This window comes from Vipera ursinii, assembly GCF_947247035.1.
Source record: "Vipera ursinii genome assembly, chromosome: 2".
In the NCBI taxonomy this organism is placed as follows: Eukaryota; Metazoa; Chordata; class Lepidosauria; order Squamata; family Viperidae; genus Vipera; species Vipera ursinii.
The window spans coordinates 286,403,081-286,421,420 of record NC_139513.1 but is presented as its reverse complement, the minus strand read 5'-3'; the positions used below and the strand labels follow the sequence as shown (position 1 = coordinate 286,421,420).

Here is an 18,340-nt window from a genome sequence, read left to right as displayed (position 1 = left end):
ACAGCCTCGATTGGGAACGGTCCTAAATATCGGTGATCTAACTTTCTCATCGGCCGTGTTGACGGTAGGTTCCTGGTGGACAACCAGACCCAATCTCCCACTGATAGTGGAGGCGTATCCCGCCTTGACCGATCAGCAAACCTTTTGTAATCGGCCTTGGCCTTCTCTAACTGACGTTGCACCAATCAATGGATCGCCTGTAACTCTGCCATGAAGTCGTTCGCTGCCGGCTCCGGTGAGTCCACGGGAGAAAGGGGGAAAAACCGGGTGTGATATCCCACATTGGCCAAGAACGGTGTCATCTGTGTGGAGGTGTGCTGTGAATTGTTGAATGCAAACTCAGCTATGGCCAGATAGTCCACCCAATTGTTTTGCTGCAGATTGACATAGCAGCACAGATATTGTTCCAGAATACCGATGACCTTCTCGGTTCCCCCGTCAGTTTGAGGATGATGCGCAGACGAGAGGCAAATCTTGATATCCAACGCATGCATCAACTCCTGCCAGAAGCGGGCTGTAAACTGGGCCCCCCTATCAGAGACGACTCTATCAGGGAGGCTGTGCAGCCGAAACACCTGCTGAATGAACATATGACTAGTGGCGCGGGCTGACGGTAAGCCTCGACAGGGGATGAAATGCGCCATCTTGGTCAGCATGTCCACCACCACATACACTGTCATAAAACCAGAAGACGGGGGTAAATCCGTCAGAAAGTCCATGGACACAGCCCCCCAGGGTCTTTTGGGTGTTGGCAAGGGCTGCAGTAATCCAGGCGGGGCCCCTGTCGCTGACTTGGCCTGCCTGCATGGGATGCAGGAAGCAACATAGGACTGGACGTCGTGTCGGACCCGGGGCCACCAGAAGGTACGGGAGACCAGGTTCAGGGTCTTGAACAGGCCAAAATGCCCTGCCGCCGGGTTATCGTGACACTGGCTGAGGATGAGTCCCCTGAGTGGCCCTCCCGGAACGTAGAACCGGTCACGATAATACAAGAGTCCATCCGTGACCGTCCAAGGAGAATCTGGCCCCACCTCCTCCTTCCGCTGAGCCACCCACACCTCCTGCTGCTGTGCCTCCCGGATCCGAGCCCGTATATCAACTGGCTCCCGCACTGCAGCAAAAGACTCGACGGGGATCACTGTCCTGGGCAGAAGCTTGTCTTCCACTCGGGAATATTCGCGCTTCCTGGACAGAGCATCCGCTCTTTGATTGTGCCTGCTAGGTATGTACTGAACTCGGAAGTCGAACCTCGCAAAGAAAAGAGACCACCGGATCTGGCGTTAGTTCAAATTCCGAGCGGTCTGCAGGCTTTCCAAATTCTTATGGTCCGTCCGGACCTCGATTTGATGCCGCGCTCCCTCCAGATGATGCCTCCGGGCCTCAAACGCCACTTTGATGGCCAGCAGCTCCTTCTCCCAGATTGTATAATTGCGCTCCGAAGGGTTCATTTTTCGTGAATGGTACGCGCAAGGGAAGAGGGTACCGCTGGGCGTCGTTGCCTGGAGTAACACCGCCCCAATGGCAATGTCGGAGGCGTCCGCCTCCACGACAAACGGCCGTTGCGGGTCAGGATGCTTCAAGATGGGCTCCTTCATGAAGGCTTCCTTCAAGCCTGGAAAGCCCGTTGTTCTGGAGCGTCCCACTGAAACCGAGTCTTCTTCTGCAGGAGCCGAGTGAGGGGGGCTGTCAGGGTAGCAAACCCAGGGATGAAAGCTTGATAATAGTTGGCAAACCCAAGAAGTCGCTGAACATCCTTCACATGACGTGGGGCTTGCCAACTGCAAAGACTCGACCTTACTCGGCTCCATGACGATGCCCTCAGGAGAAATGTGATGACCCAAAAAATTGATGATCACCTGGTAGAACTGGCCCTTCTCCAATTTAGCATACAGCCAATGTTCTCGGAGTCACTGCAGGACCTGACGGAGATGTTGATGGTGCACCTCTCGCGATGGGGAGTAGATCAGGATGTCGTCCCAAGTAGATCACGACAAACTGATCTAACAAGTCCCGGAAAATATCGTTCATGAAATACTGAAACATGGCGGGGGCGTTGGTCAGTCCAAATGGCATCACCGTGTATTCAAAATGTTCATATCAAGTACCAAACACCGTCTTCCACTCATCACCCGACCGAACTCTGACAAGGTTGTAATCTCCATGCAGGTCCAGTTTCGTGAAGATCTTAGCCAGTCCAAGAGTTCGGGTCAGTCCAAGAGTTCGGGTCAGTCCAAGAGTCAGTCCAAGAGTTCGGGGATGAGGGGCAGCGGATAACGATTGTGCACTGTGATGGTGTTTAATTTTCTATAATCGCAGCAAAGCCGCAATTCACAAGACTTCTTTTTGACGAAGAGCACGGGTGCAGACACTGGCGAGGACAAGGGCCGGATGAAACCCCAAGCCAAATTCTTCTCCAGAAAGTCCCGCAACGCAGCCAACTCAGGGTCTGACATGGAGTACAAATGCCCCACTGGGAGAGGTGCATCAGGTACTAAATCAATGGGGCAGTCATAGGGCCTGTGTGGGGGTAATTGATCCACCTCCGTCTCGCTGAACACATCAGCAAATTCAGTAAGTTCGGAAGGCAAAGAAACCCCTGGGGAACCCTCCATCTGGCCAGCACAGATAAGGTGGATGTGGTCCACGCACTGCAAGCTTGGGAAGGTGACCAAGTTCTGTGACCAATAGATCTGTGTGTCATGTGCCCGGAGCCACGCCAGTCCCAAGACCACGGGGAAATGCAGATCTGAAGTAATATAAAACTGTATGGCCTCCTCATGGGAACTGATGGCCATACATAACGGTTGCGTGGCAGTCTTAATTGGCCCAGACAGGAGCACTCGACCATTGATAGTCTCCACTAACATGGGCGGTTCCACTGGGCACTGGGGAACAGCCCATTTGGCCACAAATGCTGAGCCCATAAAATTTGTGGCCCCAGAGTCAATTAACGCATGGATTGGAATCCCCTTCGGCTTGCCGGGGAGGATCAGACGTGCCTCCAATATCAGATGCCGTGGAGGTCCACAGGCAGCATCAGAAGGACGTCGCTTGGTGTTGTGGGACGCCTGACCTAACACACCTTTTAGATCGGGCTCGGGGCATTTTCCCAACAGAGGAGTAGGGGGCTTTCTCGGGGCAGACTCGGTCACTGATGTCCGTTGTCGCTTCTTTGGGCAGAAGGCAGCCAAATGCCTAGGGTCCCCACAGTAAAAACAAACCCCCCTCGAACGTCGCCTGTTCATTTCTGCCACCGATAGACGAGGCCTAGCAGCACCTAGCTCCCTTGGCTCCTCCCTTTGAACTGGGGTCTCATGCACAACAGGGGCTGCAGGGGTCTCTGGGGTGGCATGGCGACTCCTTTGCTGCTGCAGCCGAGCGTCGATCTGCAGACAGAGATGGATCAGCCCATTGAGATCTGAGGGAATATCCAAATGGGCCAGCTCATCCAACATCTCCTCCGACAATCCATCCTGGAATGCATCCACAAGCGCAGCCTCATTCCAGGCGGAATCCTGGCTAAGCAGCCGAAAATCGCTGATATAGCCCTGTAGGGGGCGTTGACCCTGCCTCAGAGCTTTCAAGCATCGAGTAGCGGTCTGTGTCTTTATAGGGTCCTCATACATCAGACGCATATGATCACAAAACCCCACAAAGTTGTCCAACAATGGACTAGGTTGAGCCAGCAGAGGCGTGCCCCAATGAGCTGCATCACCAGAGAGAAGGCTTAACACAAACCCCACCTTATCCCGTTCAGTGGGGAAATCAGCTGCTCTCACGCTGATAAAGAGCTGGCATTGCCCCAGGAAAGCAGGAAACATCTCTGGATTGCCATTAAATTTATCCGGCATCGCATCTTGGCATTTTCTCCTGGATGGTGGTTGTGGTGGTGCAGCATGGATCTGTGCTTGTAATTGAGCCACCTGAGCTGCCAACAAAGCGAGTTGCTGGGTGAGCTGGGCATTCTTAGCACGTAGCTGCTCCATAATAATAGTAAGGGGTGGGAGGCTGAAGGCAAACTGTTCTGTTCCAGCCTATGACTATCAGGGACAAACCCTTTTTATAATCAACAGGCTGGAAGTAACCCAACCAAATTTATTTACAAAAGTTAAACGAAAAGTTCAAACAAGACTTAAACCAAAAAGGTTAAACAAGAGTTAAACAGTAACAGACCAGGACTTTCGCAGAAGCTCTTCAAACGGTTGCCTTCAGCAACCAGCACCTCCCACACATTCCCCTTTTAACAGCAGTCCCAAGGTGTGGCTTCTCATTGCCTTCTCCCGAGTTGCCTCATTGCTTTCCTCTGCTCAGTTCTGCTAGATTGCCTCCTGCTCCTAGCGTCCCTGAACAGAGCCAGCTGTGGATCATCTTCTTCCAATCCTTCATGCTCACGCAGCTGGGTCTGAGGAGGAAAAAGACGGGAGGGGCCAGGCTGAGAGTTCTGCGGTGCATCAGAACCTTCCTCTGACACCGAAGGCTCTCCAAACCCCTCCTCCTCCTCCTCCTCCTCTTCAGAATTGTCCGACTCAGCTGCCGAAACCACAGGCTGACGCTGAATCACAACAACGTCACAAAAGGGCCAAGTTTGAAGACCCCTGGTCTGTATAGTCACTAACAGTTAGCACAACGCAAAAGAGTTTTTACAGGATTATACTTCTAACGCAGCATTCTTCCAATGTGTCTTGGTGGTCAAATCCTCCCCAAGTGCATTTTTATGAGAGATACCTGGCGTGTTAACTATGACCAGAACAGAGGGCTGACGATCGTCATCCAGATTCTCTCAATTTATTTAAATGACTTTTGTAGGGCACCCTTGTGTTCAGACACACGCTTACCCATAACGTGGTTTGCTGGCTTTCTTTGGTTTGGCCATTGCTGCTTGCAAACTGTGATTTCTACTTACTGTGAAGCCAACCTATCAGGGCTGATTGGACAAGCCGCCATTAAGCATGTAGCTCCACGCTCAAACCAGTCCTTTGTGGCCTGGCCAGGAGGAGTTTTTGGAAGTTTCAATTCATCCTAAACATTCGTTGCCTGTGGGTTTGTGACAGCTCTGATTCTTTTAGAACCGGTAGAAGGGAATAGCTGTAGAACAGTGGGGTCCTCGGTGCTCTCTTGAGCTTGGTGGTTTTCCTGGAGACGTTTCATTACCCAGCTAGGTAACGTCATCAGTGCTAGAAGGGAATGGGGTTTGTGAAGAGGAGGAGGAGGACGACGACTGTGGGGTCCTTGGTGCTCTCTGAGCTTGGTGGTTTCCTTCCAGAGGTTTCATGACCTAACTAGGGAATATCATCAGTGCTAGAAGGGAGGAGGAGGAGGAGGAGGAGGAGGAGGAGGAGGAGGAGGAGGAGGAGGAGGAGGAGGAGGAGGATGATCACCGTGGGGTCCTTGGTGCTCTCTGAGCTTGGTTGTTTTCTTGCAGACGTTTCATGACCCAACTGGGTAACAACATCAGTGCTAGAATGGAATGGGGTTTCCTCTTTGTTAATAACAGTGCATGTATACAAGTAGTCCTCAGTTTACAACAGTTTGTTTACTGACCATTCAAAGTTACAACGGCACTTAAGAAAAATGTGACTTCTGACTGTTTTTCACACTTACCACCACTACAGCATCCCCATGGTCATGTGACCTAAATTTGGATGCTTGGCAACTGATTCGCCTTTATGAGCGGTGTTTGCTCTTGTTAATAATAATAATAATAACAACAACAATAATGAGGAGGAGGAGGAGGAGGAGAAGGAGAGAAGAGAAGGAGAAGAAGAAAACAAGAAGGAACGAATGAACCTTTATTGTCCAAGTACAACCAGGTGTACATTGAGATTGGCTGAGCCTCCCTTCGTGCCCCCACCACCACCACAACTCACAGCGACAACAAACCCACCGTCTTGTTACACCGTGTGAGCTAATTGCACAACACACCGGCCTGGCAAGTCAATCATACATAAGAGTTATTTTCCGTTCAAGAGCCTGACAGCCCATGGATAGAAGCTGTTCTTCAGCCTGTTGGTACGGCTGGCTCTACTCCTGTATCTCCTACCCGATTCAGGAGAAGAAGGAGGAGGAGAAGGAAAAGAAGAAGAAGAAGCTTGGAGGTCATCTAGTCCAACCCTCTTCTCCGGCAGGAAACCCTATACCATTTCAGACAAGTGGTTATCTTCTTCTTGTTAGCTGCGAAGTCGTGTCCGACTCATCGCCACCCTATGGACAACGTTCCTCCAGGCCTTCCTGTCCTCCACCATCTTCTGGAGTCCATTTAAGCTCATGCCTACTGCTTCAGTGACTCCATCCAGCCACCTCCTTCTCCGTCATCCCCTTCTTCTCTTACCCTCAACCTTTCCCAGCATTAGGCTCCAGTGTACTCTCCAGTGAGTCCTTCCTTCTCATTAGGTGTATTTGAGTTTCAGCTTCAGGATCTGGCCTTCTAAAGAGCAGTCAGGGTTGATCTCCTCTAGGACTGACCGGTTTGATCGCCTTGCAGTCCAAGGGACTCGCAGGAGTCTTCTCCAGCACCATAGTTCAAAGGCCTCAATTCTTTGGCGCTCAGCCTTTCTTATGGTCCAACTTTCACAGCCATACATTGCAGCTGGGAAGACCATAGCCTTGACTATACAAATGTTTATCTAGTCTTTATTATATACCAATCATTTGCCCTGTCAGCGTTGGTGGGAGCGATTTTGGTTGCTGCTTAGATTACGCTGTTGTTTATTGTTTGTTTGTCTGAGCTGGTAGCTCCTTAATTGGGGTCTGAGCCTTCTAGCATTGCTGATATAATCTAGTTTGGTAGTGAAATGTTTGCAAGAAAACGACCAAGTTCAGAGAAGACCAAAGGCCCCCTAATTCTTTTGTAAGCTGTAACTTCCTTTCTTTCGACGTTGAGATCCGGCATGGAAGTTGATTTCTTAATTTTCTTGCCACGTATCATCCTTGCTTGGTTTTCTAGGGCTTCGGCACTTTTTCACGAGGAAGACTCATTAGTGTAGCTAATTAGAAGAAAACTATAGTTTCAGGAGCAGTTTCTTTTAAATTTGATATCTCAGTGGCTCGGCTGAATATTATATTTGTAAGCCACAGTACATCCAAAATGGAAAAAAAAGACAGGCTGGGAATTTATTTAAATTAATGCCGATGCGACTGCTACTCCCAGCTGTATTTTTGGATTTGTGACTTTCCCATCAGTCGAAGGGAAATGCAATAAATTATCTCTTCTTTTCAGAATGTAATGCAATCCGACTGTTCAGTTTGCACCGGATCATTCTGCTTTGTAGCAAATTCTTTTTAAGAGTTGCTGGCGGTACATAAATGTACTTACCCCTTATATTTGTCTGCTGCTATGGTTTTCAGACAGCACCATCCGTCTGCTTTTCTCTACTGTCTAGAGACTCAGATATACAAGAAGAAACACGGGTTTAGAGCTTGCATTGATCACTTTCTCAAATAGAGGTTCCCATATACTCCCCTGCCACTTTAATAATAAAGTTGGAAGGGACCTTGGAGGTCATCTAGTCCAACCCCCTGGTCAGGCAGGAGACCCTATACCATTTCAGACAAAGGGCTGTCCAGTCTCTTCTTAAAAACCTCCAGTGTTGGAGCATTCACCACTTCTATGGTGTCTATCACTGCTATCATGTCCCCCCTTGTCCTTCTCTTCATTAAACTAGACATACCCAATTCCAGCAATCGTTCCTTGTATGTTTTAACCTCCAGTCCCCTGATCCTCTTTGGTGCTCTTCTCTGTACCCTTTCTAGAGTCTCAACAACTTTTTTACATCGTGTTGACCAAAACTTTGACTTAATGATCTTGGGGTTTTCGACAGCTACTGGGATTGTCTTGCTGAGAGACACAGTCCCATGATGTCACACTCTATGGCAATTCTGACCCCAGTTGCCATCATAATGTGAAGACTATCTGTATTTGGTATGTTGGCTGTCTTGATAAATACGAGGGCAGTTCGGGAAATAAAGCTCTGTTTGGTTATCAATGACAGACACTCGCCGATACAGAACCTTTATTGTAGACATTAGAAAACTACAACATGACTTTACTTTTTGACACAATTGCCTGTCAATGCTGCTAACATCGGATGTTTTTGCTTTGACAACAGATCGAGATGCAACCATTTTCTTCTTATGTTTTACTCTTAGAGTTAGAGTTAGAAGATGACGCTGGGGGGAGGAATGTGCTTGAGAGTTTAGCTAGACATAACAGTGCTGAACCTAGTGTGAGAACCAAGGTTATTGAAATAAGAGATGATAACAATTGGTGGGCTGGAGAGCTGGAGGGGAAGCCTGTGCTTCAAACTAATTGGGGAATGTGATTTATGACTGTTAATCGAAGGAGGGAATTGTGCTTTGATACTGTGTGCTCAGGGCAGGGGAATTCAGTTTTTGGCTTCGATTATGTTAGTGCCGACGCTGTGCTACTCAAATAAAAATTCTTTTAAGGCAAACAACGCCTCAAAGTTCTTTGAAGAGTTTCATCTGTCGGAACCAGGACATCGCCATTCAAATTGAGGCTCTTGTCGTAACGTCCTACAAGGTTTGAAATTCCTTAGTAGTTGTCGCTCGGCGCCAAATCCGGGCTATGGGGGTTGGTGATCAAAAACATCCCAACGGAACTGCTTCATGTTCTTGGGTACATTCTAGCGATGTGCAGGCAAGCATTGTATCGTGAACCAACACGACACTGGAAGTGATGCCATAGAAAATCCCTCGCAATGGGAAGATGCCAAAGGAGTACGGCTAGTGAAGTTCATGGAGCATGGTTGGACCATCAATTCAGAAGTCTACTATGAAACGTTACGAAAACTCAGACGCGCCCTCCATAACAAGCGTTCAGGGCCTGCTGGCTTCCGGTGTGGTGTTGGTTCATGACCAAGAACTTTTGAAGCGGTTCCGTTGTGATGTATTTGATCACACACACACACACACACACACACACACACACACACACACACCTAGCCCAGATTTGGCGCTGAGCAACGACTACTAAGGCATTTCAAACCTTGTAAGACGTTACGACAGGGGCCTCAATTTGAATGGCGATTGTGTCAAAAAGTAATGTAGTGCTGTAGTTTTCTAATACGTATATTAAAAATTCTGCATCTGTGAGTGTCTGTCATTGATAACCAAACGGAGGTTTATTTCCGAATTGCCCTTGTATTTATTTAGAATATTTATATTGCTGCCTACTCTCTCATGGTGACACAATAGCAATAGCACTTAGACTTATATACCTCTTCACGGGGCTTTACAGCCCTCTGTAAGTGGTTTACAGAGTCAGCATATTTGCCCCAACCCTCTGGGTCAAATCCAGACTGTGGGTAGAATTAGCCTACAATGTGTCTGTCATTGATAATCAAATGGAGGTTTATTTCCAAATTGCCCTTATACATAAAAAAGGCAGGATAAAAATATAATAGATAGTCCTTATAACCATAATTGAACTCAAAAGGTCCTTTGCTGAGCCAAGGCAGTTGTTAACTGAGTTTTGCCCATTTTACAATCTTTTATTATTACTATTATTATTATTATTATTATTATTATTATTATTATTATTATTATTATTATTATTATTATTTTTGCCACAATGTTTAAGCCAGGGGTAGGCAGCCTTGGCTCTTGTGACTCGTGGACCTCAACTCCCAGAATTCCTGAACCAGCCATGCTGAGGGGAAACGGAGAGGTTTACAAGCTGAGCTGTGCTGGCTCAGGAATTCTGGGAGTTGAAGTCCACAAGTCATGAAGGGGCCATAGTTTCCCCCATGCTGGCTGAGGAATTCTGGGAGTTGAAGTCCACCAGTCATGAAGGGGCCATAGTTCCCCTATGCTGGCTCAGGAATTCTGGGAGTTGAAGTCCACCAGTCATAAAAGAGCCAAGGTTGCCTACCCCTGGGTTAAGCGGATCCCTACACTTGTTCAAATGAATCATGAGGGTGCTAAGCAAAGCTAGCTTCCCCCATCGACTTTGCTTGTCGGAAGCCAGCTGGGAAAATTGCAAATGGGGATCATCTGACTCCAGGACAGTGTGATGGTCGTATATAAATGACGGTTGCCAAGCGCTCACGTTTTGACCACAGGTCACCACGGGGATACTGCCACACTGGTGAGTGTGAAAATCAGTCGTAAGTCATTTTTTTTTCAGGGCCGTTTTCAAAAGCCAGGGTGGCACCGTGGTTAAAGGGCAGTAGCACAGGCAATACTCTGCCCACAGCCAGGAGTTCAATCCTGACGGGGTTCAAGGTTGATTCAGCCTTCCATCCTTCCGAAGTCAGTAAAATGACCCAGATTGTTGGGGGCAATACGCTGAGTTTGTAAACGGCTTAGAGAGAGCTGTAAAGCACTGTGAAGCAGTTGTCCTTCCTTCCTTCCTTCCTTCCTTCCTTCCTTCCTTCCTTCCTTCCTTCCTTCCTTTTCCTTCCTCCCTCCCTCCTTCCCTCCCTCCGTCCCTGAAGGCGCAGTGGTTAGAATGCAGTTATTGCATGCAGACTCTGCCCACTGCCAGCAGTTCGATCCTGACGGGGCTCCAGGTTAACTCAGCTTTCTGTCCTTCCGAGGTCAGTAAAATGAGGACCCAGATTATTGGAGGGGAGGGGCAAGATGCAAACAATCCTTCTACATGGTAAACCACCCAGAGAGGGCTGTAAAGCGCTATAGGGCAGTATATAAATCTAAATGCTATTGGTATTGCTCTTGGCTATTGTAACTTTGAAGGAATGGTTGTACGTCTGTAGTGGCAGTGGTGATAATGTTGGTGTAAGAATGTGTAAAGAATAGAGTATAGAGCTGGAAGGGACCTTGGAGGTCTTCTAGTCTGGCCCCCTGCTCAAGCAGGAGAACCTATACCATCTCAAGACAGGGGATTGTCCAGTCTCTTCTTAATAATCTTCTTAATAATAATCTTAATAATCTCCAGTGATGGAGCGCCCACGATTTCTGGTGGCAAGCTGTTCCACTGGTTGATTGTCCTCACTGTCAGGAAGTTTCTCCTCAATCCCAGGTTCCTTCTCTTCTTTGGTCAGTTTCCAACCACTGTTTCTTGTCCTGCCTTCTGTTGCTTTGGAGAATAATTTGACCCCCCTCTTCCTTGTAGCAGCGCCTCGAATATTGGAAGACTGCTATCGTGTCTCCCCTGCTTCTTCTTTTCTTTAGACTGGCCAAACCCCGCAGGCGTTCTTCGTATGTTTGAGTCTCCAGGCCTTGGATCCTCTTAGTTGCTCTTCTCTGAACTTTTTCCAAACTCTCAACATCTTTTAGGTGACATGGCTGCGGTCATAAAAGTTGGGATACTCCTCTGAGGAACTTGTTTTGCACTGTTTTTCAAACTACGCCCTGTAAGTCAGGCTGTCCTAGACTTACAAGCCTTGCAGCTGTGCTCTACTGAACAAGATCTTTGATTTACCTGAACTGCGAATCTGTTCCAGCTGCCGAGTCTTTAGTTGACTGATGCCTGTCGGTTTCTCTCCCGTAGATCATCTGGATGCAGAGTTCCTGGCAAGCAGCAAACTTCCCACCAGCCACGGCCAGGTCAATGAAGAAATTAACGTTGCCTCCTCTGACAGCGAAGTGGAGATTGTGGGAGTCCAGGAGCATGCAAGGTGCCCGTTACACTTTTTCTGTTTGCTTCTGCTTTTTGACGTGGACTCTAATCAAAAAGCTGGAATAAGTTTTCAAAATGAAAAACGCTAGGCTTTGGGGATTGTGTTTCTGTTGCCTGCAGGTGGCTTTCCCCAAGAGGCGAGGGGGAGGGGGGGCTCTTTCCTCGTTTTTCCTTCAAGGCATTTCATTTCTCATCCGAGAAGCTTCTTCAGGTCTGAAGAGTCAGAACCGAAGAAGCTTCTTGGATGAGAAGGGAAACGTCTTCAGGGAAGAACAAGGAAAGTCCAGTTGCCTCTTGAAAAATTCAGAGCTGAAGAAGCTTCTAGAATGAGGCGCGAAACATCTTCGAAGCAAAACGGAGAAAGTCCAGTTGCCTCTTGAAAAATTCAGAGCTGAAGAAGCTTCTAGAATGAGACGCGAAACGTCTTCGAAGCAAAACGGAGAAAGTCCAGTTGCCTCTTGAAAAATTCAGAGCTGAAGAAGCTTCTAGAATGAGGCGCCAAACATCTTCGAAGCAAAACGGAGAAAGTCCAGTTGCCTCTTGAAAAATTCAGAGCTGAAGAAGCTTCTAGAATGAGGCGCGAAACGTCTTCGAAGCAAAACGAAGAAAGTCCAGTTGCCTCTTGAAAAATTCAGAGCTGAAGAAGCTTCTAGAATGAGGCGCAAAACATCTTCGAAGCAAAACAGAGAAAGTCCAGTTGCCTCTTGAAATATTCAGAGCTGAAGAAGCTTCTAGAATGAGGCGCGAAACGTCTTCGAAGCAAAATGAAGAAAGTCCAGTTGCCTCTTGAAAAATTCAGAGCCGAAGAAGCTTCTAGAATGAGGCGCAAAACATCTTCGAAGCAAAACGGAGAAAGTCCAGTTGCCTCTTGAAAAATTCAGAACCGAAGAAGCTTCTAGAATGAGGCGCGAAACGTCTTCGAAGCAAAACGAAGAAAGTCCAGTTGCCTCTTGAAAAATTCAGAGCTGAAGAAGCTTCTAGAATGAGGCGCGAAACGTCTTCGAAGCAAAACGAAGAAAGTCCAGTTGCCTCTTGAAAAATTCAGAGCTGAAGAAGCTTCTAGAATGAGGCGCGAAACGTCTTCGAAGCAAAACGAAGAAAGTCCAGTTGCCTCTTGAAAAATTCAGAACCGAAGAAGCTTCTAGAATGAGGCGCGAAACGTCTTCGAAGCAAAACGAAGAAAGTCCAGTTGCCTCTTGAAAAATTCAGAGCTGAAGAAGCTTCTAGAATGAGGCGCGAAACGTCTTCGAAGCAAAACGAAGAAAGTCCAGTTGCCTCTTGAAAAATTCAGAACCGAAGAAGCTTCTAGAATGAGGCGCGAAACGTCTTCGAAGCAAAATGAAGGAAGTCCAGGTGCCTCTTGAAAAAAGCACCTTTTGGACAAACAATGATTGAGATCCTCCATAGACACTTCAGATGGCTTGTTTCTTTTCAGATTTAATTTCAGACGTAGAGACAGCATTTATCTAGCAGATTTAAAACAAAAAAAAAACACCACATGGGGTTCTGGGCTTAAGAGAGTACACATAAAAGTGCTCGGCGATTGTGTCAAGCTGCTTCCACCTCCAAGCATAAAGTCAAAGCAGAGTCACCTTACAGGAGAGAATTGCAAGAAGTAAAAATGATTTTGAAACTAAACATTAAGAAAAGCAAGATCATGGCAACCGGCCCTCTCAATTCCTTGCAAATAGATGGGAAAGAAATGGAGGGAGTGACAGACCTTATTTTCCTGGCCTCCAAGATCATGGGGATGCTCCCTACGGTGGTCGCTGTGAAAAACGGTCCCGACTTGGGGTTTTTTTTCAGCGCCGTTGTTGTAACTTTGAACTAAACGAACGGTTGTAAGCCGTTAAGACTGCCTGTATTATTTACTAGTTTTTAAAACCACCCATCCAGCGTGGGACTCCGGGCCAACGTGCCCTTGACCAAGGCATAACCTGCATTCTTTCCTGTGTGTCGCTTAACAGCGAGACACCGGTGAAGCGGGCACAGCGGCGCCTGCATTTTCTGCGTCGCATGATAAAAGCACGTCTTCCTTCCCCTGTCCTGACCACTTTCTACAGCGGGACGATCAAGAACATCCTGTCGTATGGCATCACAGTCTGGTTTGGAAGCATCCCTGCTTTGGACAGGAAGGCGGTGCAGAGAGTGGTGAGGACGGCAGAAAAGATCCTTGGCAGTTCCCTCCCTCCCATCCAGGACACAGCACAGAAGCGTTGTTTGAAGAGGGTCCATAAGATTATCTTGGACACGACACACACTCTTCACAACCTGTTTTCCTTGTTCCCTTCTGGGGGGGAGGGGGGCTCCGTGGTATCCGAAGCAGAACATCCAGATTCAGTCCCAGTTTTGTCCCATACAGTATCAACCTTGTGAACTCTCAAGCTTCCTCCTTCCGTTATCTATTCAAGATGGACAGTGTTTAGTATTTATATGTTACTTATATGTAAGGGTGTAGGTCTGTAGATATGTTGTGTATAGGATGTTTAAATGCGTGTCATGTATGTGTACGCTCAGAGAGCAAGCAAAGTTTCATTTTTGATGTGTGTCGTGCCCAGAGTTTTTTTTTTTTTTTTAAAAAAAGACAGCAAAAGGTTATCTACTCCCGCATGGGCGTCTTCACAAACGTGCGTCTCCCTTTGCTTTGATCCCAGATACGTCCATCCTCGTGGAGGTGTGATCCAGAGGGTGTCTTCCCGCAAACACGGCTCAGGACTGCAGTGTCCCCGGCAGTCGGATACATGGACAGGTGTGGCCCCTCCACAGAATTGGTCCTCGCCTCCTGAAGTGGTCGATCTGACGCTGGACGACGACAGCCGGCGGAAATACTTACTGTAATGCAGTAATTTTTCACTGTGGGGTTTCGTTTTGTTTTTTTGTTGAGTTGTGTTTTTTTTGTTTTTTTTTGTTTTGTTATTTAGTCCTTTCCCTTTTTTGCGGCACAGAAGTTTCCGGATACCTTGCCTCGGGTGTCCAAAGCATCTTATCTGCTCCAGGTGTTTCGGAAGTCAGACTGCCTCTGGAAAGTTTTTCCCCTTTGTCTGCCTCTGCCCCCCCCCCTCACCCCCTATTCTTTCGTCTTGGAAAGAGCGAGACTTGGCCAAAAACAAAGGGAACTTCCCCCTTTGGTGGGAAGGGTAGCGCGCGTGCGCGCTGTTCTTCGGAGACCTGGCTTCCGCCTTTTTATCTCCCCCCGTCTTTTCCTCGGAGCGCGCACGCGGCTCGTGGTTGGCGAAGGCCCCAGACCTGCTCAGCCCCACCCTGTAGAGAGAGCCGTACAGCTGTTTTCGAATTCACCGCGGAAGCCCAGAACGTGCCCGGTTGCCTTTCGTCCCGTCTCTTGCAGCGGAAGCAATTAAAACACACTGCTGGCCCAACAGGCTCCTGGTTCTGAGTATCCTCATTGTAACATCATTTGGGGAATTGGGGGGGGGGAGGAAGGAAGCTTGCAAGCAGCCAGTCAGGACCAGGAATCTCCGGGTGGCAAACAGATTCGGCGATAGAAGGACCAAGGTTGGGTCCGCCAAAGGCCAGCGGCCTCCACTGAGCAGCTCTTCCTTTTAAAAAAAACAACAACAACCAGGAGTTAATTTTCGGCTGCACTCAGCTTTTGAGTTTTAGAGTAGTGCGTTTTCTATTATTTCCTCCGTCCCTCTTTTTCACCCCCTCTCCTCCTCCCCCTCCCCAATACTACTGTATTCCTACCGGTCACTTGGCTTGTTAAAGGTCTTTTTTTTGTTTTTATTTTATTTGGGGGGGGGGGGTCTTTTAAAACGAACAAGCACAAAGAGCTCCTTTCCGATCTCGGCTGTATTTTGCCGAGGCGGCTCAGTGGTCCCAGGTTGTAGCTGCAATCCCATACCTGTGGGGTTGTCGATACAGCGATGGTAGGTTTGTGAGAGCCTGGTCTGCCTTCGGGCAAAAAGGTGGAAAGAAGCCATGAAACAGCCGCCCGCTTCCAAGTTCTGCCCTTACTGAGAAACCTGAGGTGGGATCTGCCGGTGCCAAGCGCAAACTCCGCTTTCAGGATTTATTTATTTATTTTTTCCTTCTTCCATGACCAGAACAAGCTCTGCTCCCTCTGTAAATTGGAAGCGGGGGAGAAAAAAAACAGGGAAGAGACTCGGATCCGTGCATCCCTAGCACATCGGAATGCACCGGGGTGGCACCCCTGCGGGAACGCGCAGTCTTCCTTTGGCCTGTATTAATTAGAAAGTTTTCTTGGAAAACGTTCGCAGGACATGTCCGTTGCACAAACAGATAGCCAGAGGAAGAACGTGTGTGTGTGTGTGTGTGTGTGTGTGTGTGTGTGTGTATGCGCGCGCATTCATTTCAACACCTATTCAGAAACAACCTGCATCCTGTTAGCATACATTCTCTCTATCAAGTGTGTCAGGTTTTCCTCGAGTCTCTTCAGCTCTCTCGGATCCTCTCCGGGATTCTTGACCAGAAGGATGCTACGTGCTTGTGGAACCTCTCCTGCAGCTTTAGACTCGGTTGTCTTCTGCAGAAGTTCACTTTTGCTGCCTGATGAGGTCAACCTTTAGGCCACCTTGGCTCTTTTATGACTGGTGGACTTCAACTCCCAGAATTCCTGAGCCAGCCGTGCTGAGGGGAAAGGGAGAGGTGTTGAAGTCCATGAGTCATAAAAAGAGCCAAGGTTGCCTGGCCTAGGCCTAGGCTGCTTTATGACTGGTGGACTTCAACTCCCAGAATTCCTGAGCCAGCCGTGCTGAGGGGAAAGGGAGAGGTTTCCAAGCTGAGCCATGTTGGCTCAGGAATTCTGGGAGTTGAAGTCCACCAGTCATAAAAAGAGCCAAGGTTGCCTACCCCTGGCCTAGTGCAGAGGTTTTCAAACCTGGCTCTTTTATGACTCGTGGACTTCAACTCCCAGAATTCCTGAGCCAGCCGTGCTGAGGGGAAAGGGAGAGGTTTCCAAGCTGAGCCATGTTGGCTCAGGAATTCTGGGAGTTGAAGTCCACCAGTCATAAAAAGAGCCAAGGTTGCCTACCCCTGGCCTAGTGCAGAGGTTTTCAAACTCGGCCCTTTTATGACTGGTGGACTTCAACTCCCAGAATTCCTGAGCCAGCCGTGCTGAGGGGAAAGGGAGAGGTTTCCAAGCTGAGCCAGGCTGGCTCAGGAATTCTGGGAGTTGAAGTCCACCAGTCATAAAAAGAGCCAAGGTTGCCTCAGGGGGATAACAGAGGCAGTTATCCTGTGCCTAAGGGCGGGTGTTATTGGGCAAGCCAGCCTCAGATGCTCACAAGTGTCAGGAAACAGCAGTACAGACATATCACATCCTTCACACACACACACACACACACACACACACACACACACACACACACACCATAAAAAACATCCTTTGAATCTCCTGACAGCTTGCATGCACGACCAGGAAATGATTCCACTTACGCGACGCGTCCTCAGAAACTGGCCTTTTTTAAGCGACCATATACTGAGAATGGTAGTTTAAAGGAAGCTTGCTCTCTTCCTTGCACACACCCCCTCCCCCACCCCTTTAGAAAGTCAAGGCTCACAAATCGGGGAGAATTTCCCCGCCAGCTCAGCTCGGTAAAGAACTGTGAGAGAAAACAACCTTAACGTTTGCTCAGGTTAAAAAAAAATAAAATAAAAAAATCCCAGAAACATCATCCCGTCTCCTGTTAACGTTCACAAGCGTGTGCTAAAACACGCATTCCTCGCCCGCCCCCCCTCAGGTAGATCCAGGCCTTTGCATGTCACAAGCCTGTTCAGTTAAAAGTGCTGTCGGATGTTCAGACGTGGAGAAGGCTTCGTTATTCATCCTTAAAAGGACAAACGATTTAACAGCGAGAGGTGGCCGAGGAACTCTTTAACAATGGAAAGGACACAATTGCAGCCTTCCTGGTTGCTTGGGAGGGGGTGTGTGTGTGTGTGTGTGTGTGTGTGGGAGGGAGGGTCTCTTCGAATTACTAACTTCTGATCTTAGAGTTGGCAGCTTTTGCTTCCAACGACCCCATTATATCCAATGTTAAGTGGAGGCAGCGTTCCTCTGAACGTACTGCTAGGCCAGGGGTCTTCAAACCTGGCCCTTGGATGACTTGTGGACTTCAGCTCCCAGAATTCCTCAGCCAGGCATGCCTGGCTGAGGAATTCTGGGAGCTGAAGTCCACAAGTCATCCCAAGGGCCAGGTTTGAAGACCCCTGTGCTAGGCTAACCGTACCCAAGCACACACATGCACACTCGGAGAAAACCAAGCTCCTTGTGGGATTCTCCCCCACCCCCTGTTTACACTAGAATCATAACACACACACACACACACACACACACACACACACACGTTGATTTTGGGGTGTAAAATAAGTCCCAAACGATTTGGGAAGAATTGCAATCCCACATCTCTTGACTCTCAAGGAAGTCTCTTCCCCTTCTTGTCCTTAAGCGGGCATGGACACCTTGTGAAACTTGAATCTTACTTCCTACAACAAGTAGGGCGGGAGGGTCTTTGTTCTCCCCCCCCCTCCCTCCATTCAAAAGAGACACTGGCCCTCGGTAGCGGTGACGGCACACAGGGGCCCATAATGCAGTGTTCACAACCCGCAGAAAATAGCACAGCATCCCAAAGGCCTCAACCCCATCCTTCATCTTGAGGTTCTTCAAACAAACGGCCGTTGTGTGACCAGACCAGGTTCTTCTCAGCCAAAGAACCAACCTCTTCTTCTTCTTCTTTTTTCCCCCCTCTATAATTACATCTAGCT

At 48.3% G+C, this 18,340-nt stretch overlaps 1 protein-coding gene across 4 annotated transcripts in view; it reads left to right on the top strand.

Annotated features, from left to right (window-relative positions):
* ARK2N (arkadia (RNF111) N-terminal like PKA signaling regulator 2N) overlaps positions 1-17,421 on the top strand; it is an 87,783-nt gene extending 70,362 nt beyond the window's left edge. For 3 of the 4 annotated variants that reach the window (XM_083354869.1, XM_083354867.1, XM_083354868.1), the window contains exons 5-6: positions 11,471-11,597; positions 14,254-17,421. In XM_083354869.1, coding sequence (XP_083210995.1) covers positions 11,471-11,597; positions 14,254-14,437 — 311 coding nt within the window. In that variant the 3' untranslated portion in view covers positions 14,438-17,421. The remainder of the gene's footprint in view (positions 1-11,470; positions 11,598-14,253) is intronic. The other variant, XR_014491472.1, reaches the window with a different exon arrangement.
* The last annotated feature ends 919 nt before the right edge of the window (positions 17,422-18,340 follow it).